The sequence below is a fragment of the Myripristis murdjan genome, chromosome 18 (assembly GCF_902150065.1).
Source record: "Myripristis murdjan chromosome 18, fMyrMur1.1, whole genome shotgun sequence".
Classification (NCBI taxonomy): domain Eukaryota; kingdom Metazoa; phylum Chordata; class Actinopteri; order Holocentriformes; family Holocentridae; genus Myripristis; species Myripristis murdjan.
This window is the reverse complement of record NC_043997.1, coordinates 18,890,679-18,904,682: the sequence shown is the minus strand read 5'-3', so window position 1 is coordinate 18,904,682 and position 14,004 is coordinate 18,890,679. Positions and strand designations below refer to the sequence as shown.

At 40.9% G+C, this 14,004-nt stretch overlaps 1 protein-coding gene across 2 annotated transcripts; it reads right to left on the bottom strand.

The window, feature by feature from the left end:
- Positions 1-5,421: 5,421 nt before the first annotated feature.
- Positions 5,422-13,604, bottom strand: zdhhc21 (zDHHC palmitoyltransferase 21). Of its 2 annotated transcripts, none has more exons than XM_030076057.1 (8): positions 13,515-13,604; positions 11,850-12,014; positions 11,431-11,529; positions 10,819-10,930; positions 10,258-10,396; positions 9,560-9,676; positions 8,402-8,445; positions 5,422-8,255 (listed from the first exon to the last, which is right to left on the bottom strand). In XM_030076057.1, the coding sequence occupies exons 2-8, from the start codon at positions 12,001-12,003 to the stop codon at positions 8,123-8,125; spliced, it is 798 nt and encodes a 265-aa protein (XP_029931917.1). In that variant the 5' UTR covers positions 12,004-12,014; positions 13,515-13,604; the 3' UTR covers positions 5,422-8,122. The 2 variants fall into 2 exon arrangements, with proteins under 2 accessions (XP_029931917.1, XP_029931916.1); XM_030076056.1 differs by having other exon boundaries at positions 11,850-12,023; positions 13,515-13,580.
- Between the last annotated feature and the right edge of the window lie 400 nt (positions 13,605-14,004).

Here is a 14,004-nt window from a genome sequence, read left to right as displayed (position 1 = left end):
CACACTGCCACTAAGCCCGTCCCATCCAGAGTTTCACCAGTTCCTGTCAATCTCAAGAACCTCCCCTATTGCCTCCTGTGTGTTGCCAGCTCAACTGTCTTCCCTCTGCCACGTTGTCGACAGTACCCGCACCACCTGTGCTTGTCCTGTCTCCACTCCCCACTGTGCCAGTGTTGCCACAGGCTACAGTCCCTGCCTTGTCAGCACCAGCCCTATCATCTCCTGGTCAACCTGCAGCCTCAACTTCATCGCCCCTGCTCCAGCCTACACTTCTGGTCCCACTGTTGCAGCTCCAGCTGGCGGCCCCTGTCCCTGCTCGGCCTGTATCCTCCCAGCCTTGTGTACCTGCTCAGCCTGTGTTATCCTCATCAGCTGTTCCTTTTTGGTTGGCGACCATCCGTCCTGCAGTTCCTCACTTCCTGTGCAGCCTGTAACACTCTGGCCGGCGCTCTGCCTGTACTCCCTGTTCAGCTGCTGAAGTCTCAGCCTGCTTCACCTGCCCAGCCTGCAGCACCCCAGCCTGTTGTTTCAGCGCCTCTACGCCACCTGTGATTGGACTGTTTCAGTCCACGTTGCAGCAGTTTCCACCACCTGAACCTCTGAAGTGTCTCCTCCAGCCTTCAGAGCCTCTGCTGCAGCCATCTCAGTCCTTGGAGCCTCCGCCACAGCAGTCCTCACTCCCTGTGCCTCAGCTGCTGCAACAGCCACCAGCCTCTGTGTGTAAGGTGCAGCTGATCCAGTCTTGTGCGCCTGCAGCTGCAGCAACCTTAATTCCCTGATCTTCTGCTGCAGCAGGCAGAGTCTCCTGTCCCCTTACCAACTATGCCTGATCTGGTTCCAGTCGTCTAGACACTGCTGGCCCAACAGTCAGTTGCTTTGCTGACATCATCTGTCCGGCCTGCTGGTCACCATAGCCCAGCGCCCAGGTGTCATGGGTCCTGTCCTCCTAAGGGGTCCTGTCTCCAACGGCCAGAAGATCAGGGGTCTTGTCTGCCACAAGTGTCCAGCTCCGGTTTCCCCGAGGAGTCCTGTTTCCATCTGCCTGAAGTTCAGGGGTCCTGCTTTTTGGAAGGGTTCCATCTTGGAAACATCTTGGGAGGCTTTAGATAATTTTTTTGGTATTTCTGCTTTATTACACAGTCTCAGTGGAGAAAGACAGGACAGGCAAGACAGGGCAGAGAGAGGGGATGACATGCAGCAAAAGGTCTGGGCTGTATTCAAACCCAGGCCGCTGCAGCTTAGCCTTAGTATTACATGGTACGCACCACAGCGCTCCCTTTTGGACTGATTTCTGAATGTAATAATGGTGATTGTGCACTTCTCAGTGTATTATCCCTTAATTATTATGTTACTTAGGATAATAAAATGACTTGATTCATTTGCACGAATGGTTAATTTGGAGGATAAAAAATGTAGGTGAGGAACATAATATCTTCCAAGCATGTAAAATGTGTGGTTCATGCCTTTGGAGAAAGGAAAGCTGCTGAGGGCCAGGCCTGCACATGGAGGCCGTGTGCATCTTATTGATTTTAAGGGTAAAATCGATACATTTCTTCATCTTGATTGGATTAACTGTTTCAAGTTCAACTTTTAATTGGATTTCTACTTTCTGCAATGAGAGCTTATATGAAAATCAATAGACCAATCAATATTCCCATGTTCACAGAGTTCAGCGGTTAAAAATGGAGGAACATAGCAGGCACGTGCGATTAGCATCCCACACAAGCATTACTCCCTGAGTTCTACCAAATGTAATTATGCCTCTGCACACTTGGAAAAATCAAACTACAGAAGTTTTGTGAGCAAACATAAGTCAAAGTGAAATCAGGGAGTCAGTGAGAGGTTCTTATTTGAAAGTTTTAAAGCAGCAACAGCACAAAGTTGTTTTATAATTTTGGAAAAGACTGGCTTATTTGATTAATTTTTTCAGTATATTAATTCATGGAATATGTGACATCTGAACTGAAATAGTGCTCACTATGTGAAAAAAAAGGAAACTAAGCAGAGCAGTTGCTGGGGGTGGCTTGAAAAGTACAAAATGGTGAACACCCATCATGGTGCATGCTAAACATTCCTGGAGGTTTGGAGAAGATCTGGCCCATATGGAAACAAACCTAAAAATGATCAGGCTACTCATAATTAGCCAACAGTTAATAAATTTGAAGTTCCTTTGCCTGGACTTAATCCTTGTCTGGGCTTGGCGAAATGGCTGCAGAGCACGCCAAGCCACTACCTCCAATCCGAGCATAGTTTGCGTTTATCAAGCATGTGGCTAATTATTTCTTTTGTTCAGCCAGATGTCGAGGACTATAAAATAGCAGGTGGCCATTTATTTAATTAATCCAGTTGACCAACCACAATTAGAGATTAGGAGCACATTTAACTCGTACTGCTGTAGACTACTATTATCTACACCAGGGTTCTCACATTTTTTCATCCCAATGGCAAAATTAAATAATTAAGAAACCAGTGGTCTTTTTCTTGACCAGTTTCATCACTTCTGTAGATAGAGATATTATATCTCTTATGTAATGGATGCAGAATATTGTATTTGTTATTTTCCAAGGCAATGTGGCTAAATGTTTCACAATCAGCATAATGACAGATATTAAAACAGGTTAATTTAAAGGGCCACTGTTGTTATCCTATGAGGGACTCATTTGTACGCTGACATGTGGCCACTTGTCACATAAGACAGTGTCTTTTTGTCTTCCATCCATCTCTAACTAGGAACATATTGCGCAATGTGTGTCTAATTTATTCATGCTTATTCACACTAGTACAATCAAGCACTGACCACAAAAAGGTTGGATAAGGACACGTTTGTGGTCAAAGTGCAGTGCAGGGACACTCAGTGGGGTCCAGGTGCTGACATATAGTGGGACCAGTCCTATTCAGTATAAATCTACAGCAACAAAAATCTTCCCATATAGTTCCCTGGGACAAATGCATAGAACAACCCACAAAATGTCTCTCTTCGGATGAAATTCACATGCAGGTTTATTTTATTTCAACTTGCTTCTCCAGAGGAGTTTGAACACAGACATTTCAGTGTTGCATACCTTCGTCCATGTGTGTTAGGTGAGTAGACAGTTTTTAAATTCTGCTGTTACCAGTTGAAGACAACTCAACCAATAGTCATGGTGCTGCACTGACTGTAACTCAAACTCCATCTGGTGGCTAGACTCTGACGAACAAAGCAATACACCACAGCACAAAGAATTCATATTAACTATGAGAAGCTGCAAAGAAAGAAAAAAATATTTGTTTGTTTTTTTTGAATTAGAATGAAAAATCTGGTGGAGTTCATTAAAGGGCAAGACATACATACTAGCATTTCCCCAGTGTTGGTTTCTTTTCAAGCCAGGACCGAACGATCAACTGTCAAAATGTTGAAACAATCACTCAACCAGCTAATGATTCATTAAATCAATATGTCAATGCTCAGAGGCATGTGAGAAAAACCATAAAGTGACGTAAAAAATACAATTTTCAACTTGATGTCCTGACGTTAATGTGGACAAGATAAAACAATGTGTGTGTGTGCGTATGTGTGTGTGTGTGTGTGTGTGTGTGTAGATGCAACCACTTTAGTCAACATATAGTAGATTATGTTCACAGATCTTGCGCACTGAGACTTAACTTTTTTGAACAGTCAATGTTTGGTATGGGACAACTGATGTGCTGCTTGGGCTTTTATTTTGATACAAAGCTACACTGAAAAAATCATAAATATTCAATTCAGACGTTGCAAAATGAGGCTCAGTGGTGTCACAACAGGTGCACACATGCATCCTGTTCAAACATCGGCATACAGATTCTTATGTTTATGAGACAGGTCTAATGTGGACCTACTGCATTCTTCTTAATGAGGCTTTTATTTTGACACCCTAACCTCAGTGACCTTATTCAGCACAAGAACAAGAAGTAGTTTGCAGCAGTTTTTTTCCATGTGCCGTGTCTGCCACTATGTGGGTATTGCTCTTTCTGTGTACAGTATTTCACTACCTCACCCTTTAAAAGAAATGTCCTTTCCACCAAATAGGGCATATCTCCCTTCCAAGACTAAAGGAGATGCATAATAGCCTCTTTGTTTAGTTGGACAGTTGATAGGTAGAGTGACTGAGCAAGATGAAAGGTCCACTTCGTCAGGTTTGTACTCAAGGTTTTGCTTTACATGGCAATAATCTATTTCTGAAAATATATATACATTTATGTAATACATGTAAAACCAGTTTTTATTGATTTATTATTACAATTTTTCTCTGCTAAAAGTGTTTGGTAGCAAAATCCGCAACAACAAAAACTAAAATTGGCAGGTGGGTTGCATATTCCACCCTCTACTCAGGCACATAATATGACACTTTTGGATCCCCAGGTGGCGCTGTAATAATCAAATTTACGTTGTCACAATTAGCTCACTTGGCTTGGCCTTGAGTCGAAATCCTTTCATCATGTTAATCTCTACAGTCATCTGCATCTTTTCTCAAATGGTCCGCTCAAAAAATGACAAATTTTGTGACCTTTTCACAATTTTCTAAAAATCCTGTTTTCAGCATCTGGTCAGAAACCGCTGGCCCAATCACTCCAAAATTTATTCAGGATCATCAACAGACTTCACTAATCTTAAGTTGTTGGAGGAATTTAAATTTGTCAGTCCATATTGATTGGCAAATCATTTCTTTATATTAAAATAGCTAATTTTCAAAAATTTGCAATGACTCATGAATGTGTTGACGTATCAACCTGAAATTTGAGAAATATGTTTAGGAGGTTTCACTGAGCTTATGTATTAAAGTGAATTGTGCTTCACCTCTAGGGGGTGCCACAAATATGAAAAAAATTATCTCGTAATCAGTTGAATGGATTCATGCGAAATTCTGTGTTTTCATGATCAAGTGTCATAACTCAGTCAGTGCATGATATTTGGTAGTGATCGATTTAAGGGTGCATGGCTTATTACAACAAATCTAAATCTGTAGACATTTCATATTCCAAACCTCAACTTAAAAAAAGCTGGATTTTTTTTCAGCACATCCACTGAAATGTGACAAATGTTTGCTATACTTCAACTTATTATCAATCCAAAACTCTACATTTTTCAAAATATGCAAAATCAGTTTCAGTCTTCATTCAAATGTGACCACAAACTGACACCAGACATTCTTTAGATAATTATCACGTTTCAAATGTTCAGATCTGTCAAACGATGAGCCTGCAGTGACATTCATGTGACATGAGGGCTGACGCTGTGATTTGAAACTCAGAGTTCCTATCGCCTTTGCTTTTCCACTGAAACGTACCACCTCAAATTTCAGAAGTCATAAACTTGTCAATAAGCATCCCAGCTCATTAAGGTCTCATGCTGCTTGGACTCATTGTAGTCATGACTTGAAAAAGAAGTTGAAAAAGAGAAAGAACCACCTAAAACGCATTTATTAGAATATGAATACCTATATGATAACCTCTACCATCACAGTACAATTTCCTAATGTGATCAATAGACAATTTATCATATGTATCCTGTAGATAAAGAATGGGTAACATCTTTTCATGTGAGTGTATATTAACTTCATTAAATAAACTTCCCCCAAAAAACGATGTAGTCCCAGTGTTTGATGTTTCAAGTTTTCATGCTCGCCAAAGTCATCCACATTCACCGAGAAGAAAATAAAGCTGGACGACGCAGCCCGAAATGTACCACGAGGCCTGAGTACCGTGGTACGTGGAGAAAAATCGTACAGATCCAAAGACGGAGGCCAGACGGCGGCTGTGACAGGCAGTGAGCTCAGTCTCTCTCTGATGTGATTCTACTTTTCAGCCCTCCAGCCGCCTGCAGCTCTTCGTTCAAATCAAAATGCACATGTTAGCAGTAGGATTAACCTTGGCTGAGGTGACTCAAGTATAAACAAACACAGGGCTGCAACAGTATCCCAATAAGCAGTGCGAGCAGTTAGCAAGTCAAATGAATGAGGCCTAGCCACACATAGTTCAGATTCCATAGTACACATCAGATTTTCACTGTTACAACACAGACGACTTTCATAACACATGGTACTTATTGCTCTTAAAGAATGACAAAGGAAAGAAACTGAAATTCATCAATAATCTTCTTCCTTTATGTACCAATCGATCACATCTGCGTAACCCAACAAATAATAAAAAAATATAAAAGAGTTACAAAGGAATAGCAGCTCTTACACATAAAAATTCACATAAATATCAGTATCCAAGAATCTGATTTTGATTTATATAAAAAAAAAGCAGGCAAAAGAGCAAACTGTACACTCAGTGCTGACGATTTAACATAATGATTAAAACAGAGAACACGTCTAACAACAGAACATAAAAAACTTCAAGTGAGGAGTCTTTCAAAAGGACCGCTGTGTTATTAAAAGAGAACGCCCTAATGTATAAATCAGTGCATATATTAAGCTGCTACCTCCAGAGTTTTGATATGATCTGTATTGTTTCAGCAGGAAGATGGAACATGCGTTTACTGAACGTTTACGAACTGCAATGCAACGATACAGCCGGGTCTTTGGCTTGTATGAAGACCGACGTCATGACGTACTTACTGAGAACAGAAAACAGCACAAAAACAATTGTCTGGACAGGCACTTTAAACTACTTGGATACTGTAATATTTTCACTGTATGGCAAGCTTTGTTCACCTACAGATTTAGCTAACAGATTGCCAAGTAACATGGAAAATAATGGCTGCACTATACTAGTAATATTATGCACTGAATCATCTTCTCCTTAAGTATCCTGAAGGATGAACAATGAAGTAAAATCTCCTTAAGGGATCACAGAATTACACCAAAAGTCTTACGCTCATTGTTTGGTACTTTTATGTTTTAACAACACAACTCAGCATTTATACAGTCATCCTTTTCAAACATATCTAAGACTCTTATTTGTCAATAGTATAGCATGTAAGGCAATGGTGCAAAAATCATCTGCGCCACTGCATTTTAAGTGCTATGGCTGATATGGAGGACTTAACCTAAACAGACTGATTTAAGATAACCTTTACCACTAGATGTGACACGTGAACCCCCTTTAACATGGAATGCAACACACCTCAACACACACTTTAGCAGGTCATATTAACAGGCTGTGACATGTTTTCAGGGCAACTCCATTATACCTGAAAGTTCAAGCTCAAATTCAGGTTTATTTAGAGCCCAATATCACTACTATTATATATACAGCCTAAGGTAGATTGTGTAGCTTGTGTCTAATCTGTGATTTCTGCCAAAGTATGACTAAATTTTCAGCATTTTATTATTAAACAAAAGTATCACATCAGTAGTCAACGTCTCTTATTTTGACGCTAGCTCACCCTTCATAAAAACATCCCTTCATTGTGTAAATATACCCTAATTAAAACAATCATAAAATAACAGAATGCAATTGATGCCAAATTCTTTTATCCACAAGAAATCTTCAATATAATCTTTTAAAGAATATTTTCACTTTCTCATTGTAAAAGAGCTGACAGTCAGGAGAAAAATTTTGGATCTATTTCCCTGGGAGATGACAAACCAGAACCACGAAGTAAAACCGCTGCTCATGCATGACTAGTAACACATAAATAATAAAAGGAACCAAGACACAAACTATTAACAAAAGCAGCCTTTCTTGTGGACACACTGGAGTTACCATAGTCCTGTCCGTTGTGTTGATTAAAGATCAGTGGTAAAGGCTCTTTATTAAAGTAACCTGAGAGGGGTCCCTTCTGCCAGTGGCTTTCAGGTGAAAATTTCCATCCTTCTGTTGCCGTATCCCATTAAAAGTGGCTCCCAAATGCCAAAAGTAGCAGTCACAGTTAGTAACAATATGTATTCTCGATGTTGCAAAAGCAACACTTCCCCGTCTCTCTTGAAGGTGTTTCTTGACCCTGTTTACTGCCAGCCTGGGCGCTACGGAGAAAGGCAAAACAAGCTTTTTGTGTATCTGTTGGCAAACCAAGACTGCTGCCCAGCTCCCATGGCATAAAAGAGGACGGTGAAGGCGAGCAGATGGATGCTTTAAGTGTGTGTACGGTGTTTCTTTCTGGTTGAACGTGGCAGCCCCTACCATCTGCACAGGCAGGAGGAAGAGCAGAGCGCCTGGTCTACACGTGGGTGCGGAAGTGGTGGCTGGCTTGGAGCGGCTGCCTGCTCCGTAGAGGGATGAACCACAGGACTTTCCAGCGAGTGCCAAACACTTCGGCCAGTGCCCACTGCCAGGATCTCTTTTTTACATATCTGGCAGGGAAAACAAAACAGAACAAAAAACAAGACGGGCAAGTGTTTGTGTGTTTCAAAGCATAAATAGATGCTTAAAGGGCATCGTGATTAAAACTGCAAATAATCTTAGGTAGTGTAGAACAGGTGAAGTTAAAAAGACTCACGTTTCACTTGAGAACTGAGACATTTTCTCAATAGTGGTAGTGTCCTGCCAGGGGAAAACAAGACAAAGAGATAATGTCCACCGAGCTGGAAACTATGTTTTTATTCGGGTTAAAGGTGCACTACGCAAAATTGCAAAGGGTCAACTGAAGCAGGGGCTTCTTAGAACACGTTTTATTCCAGTTGAATCTCTCCTCATTTCAGTCGACCCTGCCAAATTTTGCATAGTGTAATTCTAAGCTGTTTGCATGCTCCCTGTGAATTGAACTGAACTGAGGAGGAATTCTAAAACTCAACTGCTCAAGAGACTTTGTGACAATAAATTTCCGGGGATACACTTAAAAGCCTTCGACTAACACTCACTTCCAAAGTGGTCCTCCACACCCTGTGACTGAGCCTCTTTGTTGCTATGAATAAACCAATAAACAGAATATTCATGTCTGCTTGAAAAGACAAAAAGATGCAGCTGCCAGCCACCCTCTTTTACTGAGTAGAAGGTCACCTCTAATAGAGAGGAGAAAATGAATCCCAATTCTAACCTACTGTAAATAGCAAGTACTGCACACGCCATGCTTTTGGCTCACATAAAAAAAAAAAAAAAAAATACACCCACAATGCTGTGTGAGCCTGACTGAATAAATGCAAAATATCCTGTTTAATCATAAGCAAGCCAGGCATCTTAACTGTGTTTCTCTTATTCAGGATATAAGCTCGCTTGGGTTCAAATTAACCCGAGCATGACCTCGCTGGGTGTTAAACCAAAGTCCTACAAGCATGTACCGTAAACTGCCTGCATGTATAAACAAACACACATTCAAACTCTCACTCACATACTCTTACTCTAGACTTTGTCTCTCCTTTGCACTCATTATTGCATTATGGGTATTGATCATTTTATTTTAGGCGCTGTGCTGTACTGTCTGAAGCTCAATGTGCTGCTTCCTCCTCACTCTCGAAAAGACAGCACATCTGATTTCAACAGGACTGACAGGGTGTGATTTAAATAAATAGCCTTGTGCATATTGTATACATTAATTATTAAAAAGATGGCAAAAACAGTGACATGGTGAGATGGGAAAAGTCTTGTTGCATTCTGGTGGTCTTTCATCAGGAAGCAACATCTCAACTGAAACATAAGAAGTCTTGTCGTCAGCACTCACAGAGAGGATGCCGGTCATCTGAGTGTAGAACAGGCTGCTCATGCCACCAAACATGACCACACCCATGAGCGCCGAACCGCGCAGCAGAGCCAGCTCGTGGCGCGACGTGAACGCCTCCTGGTAAAGGCAAACAGAGGTTACATGGCAAAGCCTATCATTCATTTTACTTTTTTTTTTTTTTTTTTTTTTACTGAGAAAGGTCTAACTATAGAACCCTGAAAAACCTTGACTTAAATAACTATGATTTAAGAGTTTTATTCCAGAATGCATACACATACAAACATATGTACCTATATAAATACAAAACAGTATCTTAATTTTATTGTTCAGTGTTACAGAAAAATAATTCCTGTTATCTGAGGCTATAATTTCGTTTTTAGCCTGAAAATAGTACTGCAATCTATTTATATTAACAAACTAAATAAATAAATGAATAAAATGTTTGATTGATGAATTGTGTCATAAGAGATGAGATGGTGTTTTTTAATACTAACTCTATCATTTCATTCCTTCACTGTAACCAAAGTCAGATGTTGCTAAGTGGTTCTAGAAATAGAAAGATGAATATTTCACATCCTGTATAGATCATCAGTGGAGTTTCAGAGTTTTAAAACAGAGTTTTACTCTCGTCTATTTTTTTTCCCTTTCAATTCTGGGCTGTAGTTGATGTTATCTAATTTCTACTGCGCTGCCTTTACCTGGTCTAATCCTGTCAGTGGCTGGAAGTAATAGTACTGGCAGAAGTCCAGTGCCAAGGTGAACAAACTGAGGACCTGAGTGTAGAAGCAGAGCTGCAGGAAGAGCCAGTGGTTGTCTTCTCCCACACAGTTATTGATCCTGAACGGGAATAAACACAGTGTGGGAAATTTGGATTCACCTGATGCGTGTTTCTCAAGGCTGATACTGATACTGTACAGATCATTTCTGTAAATTGGAGATAGACATTACATGGTGGCAATATTCAATCTCTTACAATTTGACCATTTCTATGCAAAAATACTGCTGGGATTCAGTGTTTCGTCCACAACTGTCTTCTCAGCTCTTAAAGCAAGATTTACACCCTGGAACTCTATAAAAGTCAGGTCAAAGGACAAGCTTTACATATCATAGCTATTAAATACAAGCATCACATCTGCTGTGTAATGTCAGAGGTTTGGCTAACTGTTTAATTTTGGCTTATGAAGTTTGCGATTGTTCTCTGTGTTTTTTTTTCCAGTGTGACAGAGGTCTGACATGTGTCACAGTGTGTGTATGCTTACCAAGGACAGTGGTGGTCCATTCTGCGCACACAATGGCCACAGCGACTGCAGTGGTGGGACCTTTTGGGTCTCATTAGGTTGCACTTGCTGCACAACTCCCAGTGTTCTCGCTCTGTGACAGTTAGCAGGTTATTTAGTTACAGCCGACAAAGTGAAGGAGACTGTAATAACAAATTCAAACTTATCTTTGCACAATGCAGTAAATCAGCTCCTCGGCATCTAATGATTTTGTTTGACAGTCCATTAGCCAAATGCCAAACACTGCAAGAACATTATCTCCAAAACAATAAGACACTATTTCTATGTTTATTTCAATATAAACATAACAAATATATACAATCTGACACAGTAAAATGGGGAAAAAGGTAGAATACTCTCATGACTGATAATGTAGGTTTGTGCAGTGCTGGGCTTGACACATGATTGGCTGTCATTCATGGAATATAAACATGTTCAAAGTTAATAACATTTTATTACCATTTTTTTTCTATTTATAATGAGGAAAAAATAAACTGCGATGTTTATTGTTATTGTTTCACTGCCCAGCCCTGAGTTTTAGCTATAAACTGATAAAGAACTGATAAAGTGTGGCGGTGTCTTCTGCTGTGTTACCGGAGTGAGGTATGTTGGGGTCCACAGGAAGACGGCCGGGGTCTGCCGTGGAAGCTCTGAACAGGGCTGCTACACAGAGGGTTGATGCTACATAATAACCTGAGGGAAGACAGACATGATCCCCAAGTGAACCAGGTGAGCCTATCACATTATTTCAGGGGCATATGGAAATATGTGCAGTTTTAACAAATCCAAAGGACTTATGTTGCATCTTTTAAACCAGTGGCTCTCTACCAGTTTTACATGGTGACCCATATTTTCCCTCAGCTAAGAAATTGAGACCCACTATGTCAGAGCAATACTCTCCAATCTCAAAGTTGCTGCTTGCCAGAAATTCCTGTGACTCACTTCTGGGGTCTCATTTTACACCTGTCCAACCTCAACAAAGGGTGCAAAACGGTGGAAACTAGGGTACTCACAAACAACTATGGCCCAGGGGATGTGTCCTTCATTGTAGTGGGGAAGCAGCACAAGCTTGGGAATGAAGAAGGAGTTGTACAGCCAGATCCCAAACACCATGCTGATGCACAGCCAGCCCATGGGGTCAACCACAAAATGCAGTCGAAGCTTCATGGCTCCTGCGGCTGGTAGGCCTGTAACACACATAAACACTTAGACGCGCGTCTCCAGCTGATGGCTTGTATCGCAGCGATGAAAACACACTGGTAGTTGCTTGAACCCCACCAAACACACCTCTCAAGAAATGGACAGTTTTGACAGCCAGTAAAGATGAATTACATAAAAATTCATGAGATTTTCTAACTGTTTTCCTCCTTTATTTTTCTGGCTCATAAAAGCTCACTGGCACATTGATCCTCATGTTAACAAACACCAACAACTGACACTAAGGCAAATCCAGAGTCTCCTGCTATACTTGCTATAATGATGCAACGTAACTCAACTGGCTGATCTGAAACACCTGCAGAACTAGTTTGTCTCTTACAATACAACACAAGACAATGTGATGCCCTGAGATAAGGGTGTAAGAGCCATAATTTTGACACGGTGAAACCAACGGGCATAAAATGCAAAATGCAATAAAAGCTTTGAATCTGCACTTTGATCTCTTATGAACTGTTATAAATCGGTTATAAATCTAAACACATGGCGCACACAGCCAAATGTTGCAGAAAGTACTTCACTACTCCACTGTGAGGAGTTTTAAAAGTCAGCAAGATGGCTTGTATATTTGGTAGTAGTGTGCGTATTAGCTGTTTTGTTTTACTGTAAATGGAGGTTTGGTTTGAAGCCATATAAAAATACATATCAAAATACCTCATAGACCTAAGATCATATTTTAATGGGGGCTCAGTTACACTAGACTCTAATTAGTATAGTGCATACTGAACACACACACACACACACACACACACACACACACACACACACTGAAACCTGCACTTTCCAGAACAGCTGAGGCTGACATAACCCAGCAAAAATGTATGAAAATAAATGAGGTCCTCACATGGAATTTAATAGAATACACAAAACTGGCAATAAAGGAAAACTGTCCAAGGTTTTTAACTGAGGTTGGACAATTTTTTTTTTAAAAAAGCAATAAAGGCCTTGTTTTTGTTCATGTGAAAGCCACAAACTTTGGGCGGCTTGTGCAGGGCCTGGGAGCCTTGTGCACCAGCGGTACAGTTATAGCAGGTGTGTGTGTGTGTGTGTGTGTGTGTGTGTGTGTGTGCGTGTGTGTGTGCGTGCGTGCGTGTGCGTGTGTGTTCATACATGACCGAACCTATCGCTACTTGCCAGTTTTGCCTCCACCCTCCCCGGAGGAGCTACACTGATTTACCATTAGCTCTCCCAGCCAGAACAGCAAACCCCCAGAAGGCACAGGGTTCATGTCAGCTCGCTAGTTCCCGCACCTACAGTGAGAAAGTGGGTTACTCCATCAATCCCACTCCTGACAGCCGTCATGGGCTTGGCTCTAGCCTGCCTGCACGTTAGCTAACCGTGAACGTCTCCACGCTGTAATGTACATTAGTCACGTAAACTCGTTGGAAAAATACCACTAACGTAACGCCGTGTGTTCTTCTACGGCCCCGTTAATTTCTAACGCAAAAGGAAAAGATACATACTTTTGTCGCTGGCTTATTAAAACACAACGCCGGTGTGACAGGACTTCCTCATCCGAGCCTCTGTGGGCTGGACAGGACCACCGTCAAGCTAGCGGCAGTTTAAAGCACCGTATCCGGTTGGTTTATTTTCAAAATAAAACGTGCATAGGAGAAAATGCCTTCCCGTGATTTCAGTGCATAATGTGTCGGCACCAGTGTGAAAATATCGAATATTTGAGAATACCTGTGACAGGGGAACAGGCGAACTATAGCCCAGCCTATCAGCCTATCAGGGGAACTATAACCCAGCCTATCAAATGAGTTCTTCTACTCATTTGTAGTTCTTCTACTCATTTGTACTTACCCTCTACTTATTAGTTCTTCTACTCATTTGTACTTACCCTCTACTTATTTGTACTTTTTGTATATTGTTGTATATTGTATACAGGTTGTTCATTGTATATAGGAATGTCATATATTCTTTCTATTTTATCTTTATTTTTATTTTATT

Bases quoted from the DNA above. Each gene is read 5' to 3' on its own strand.
- zdhhc21 (XM_030076057.1), bottom strand. From the start codon at position 12,003: ATGAAGCTTCGACTGCATTTTGTGGTTGACCCCATGGGCTGGCTGTGC. The intron at 8,446-9,559 runs GTGAGTGCTGAC...TTCCCCTGGCAG, and splicing joins AGATGACCGGCATCCTCTCT to GACACTACCACTATTGAGAA. The intron at 8,256-8,401 runs GTGAGTCTTTTT...TTTCCCTGCCAG, and splicing joins TCTCAGTTCTCAAGTGAAAC to ATATGTAAAAAAGAGATCCT.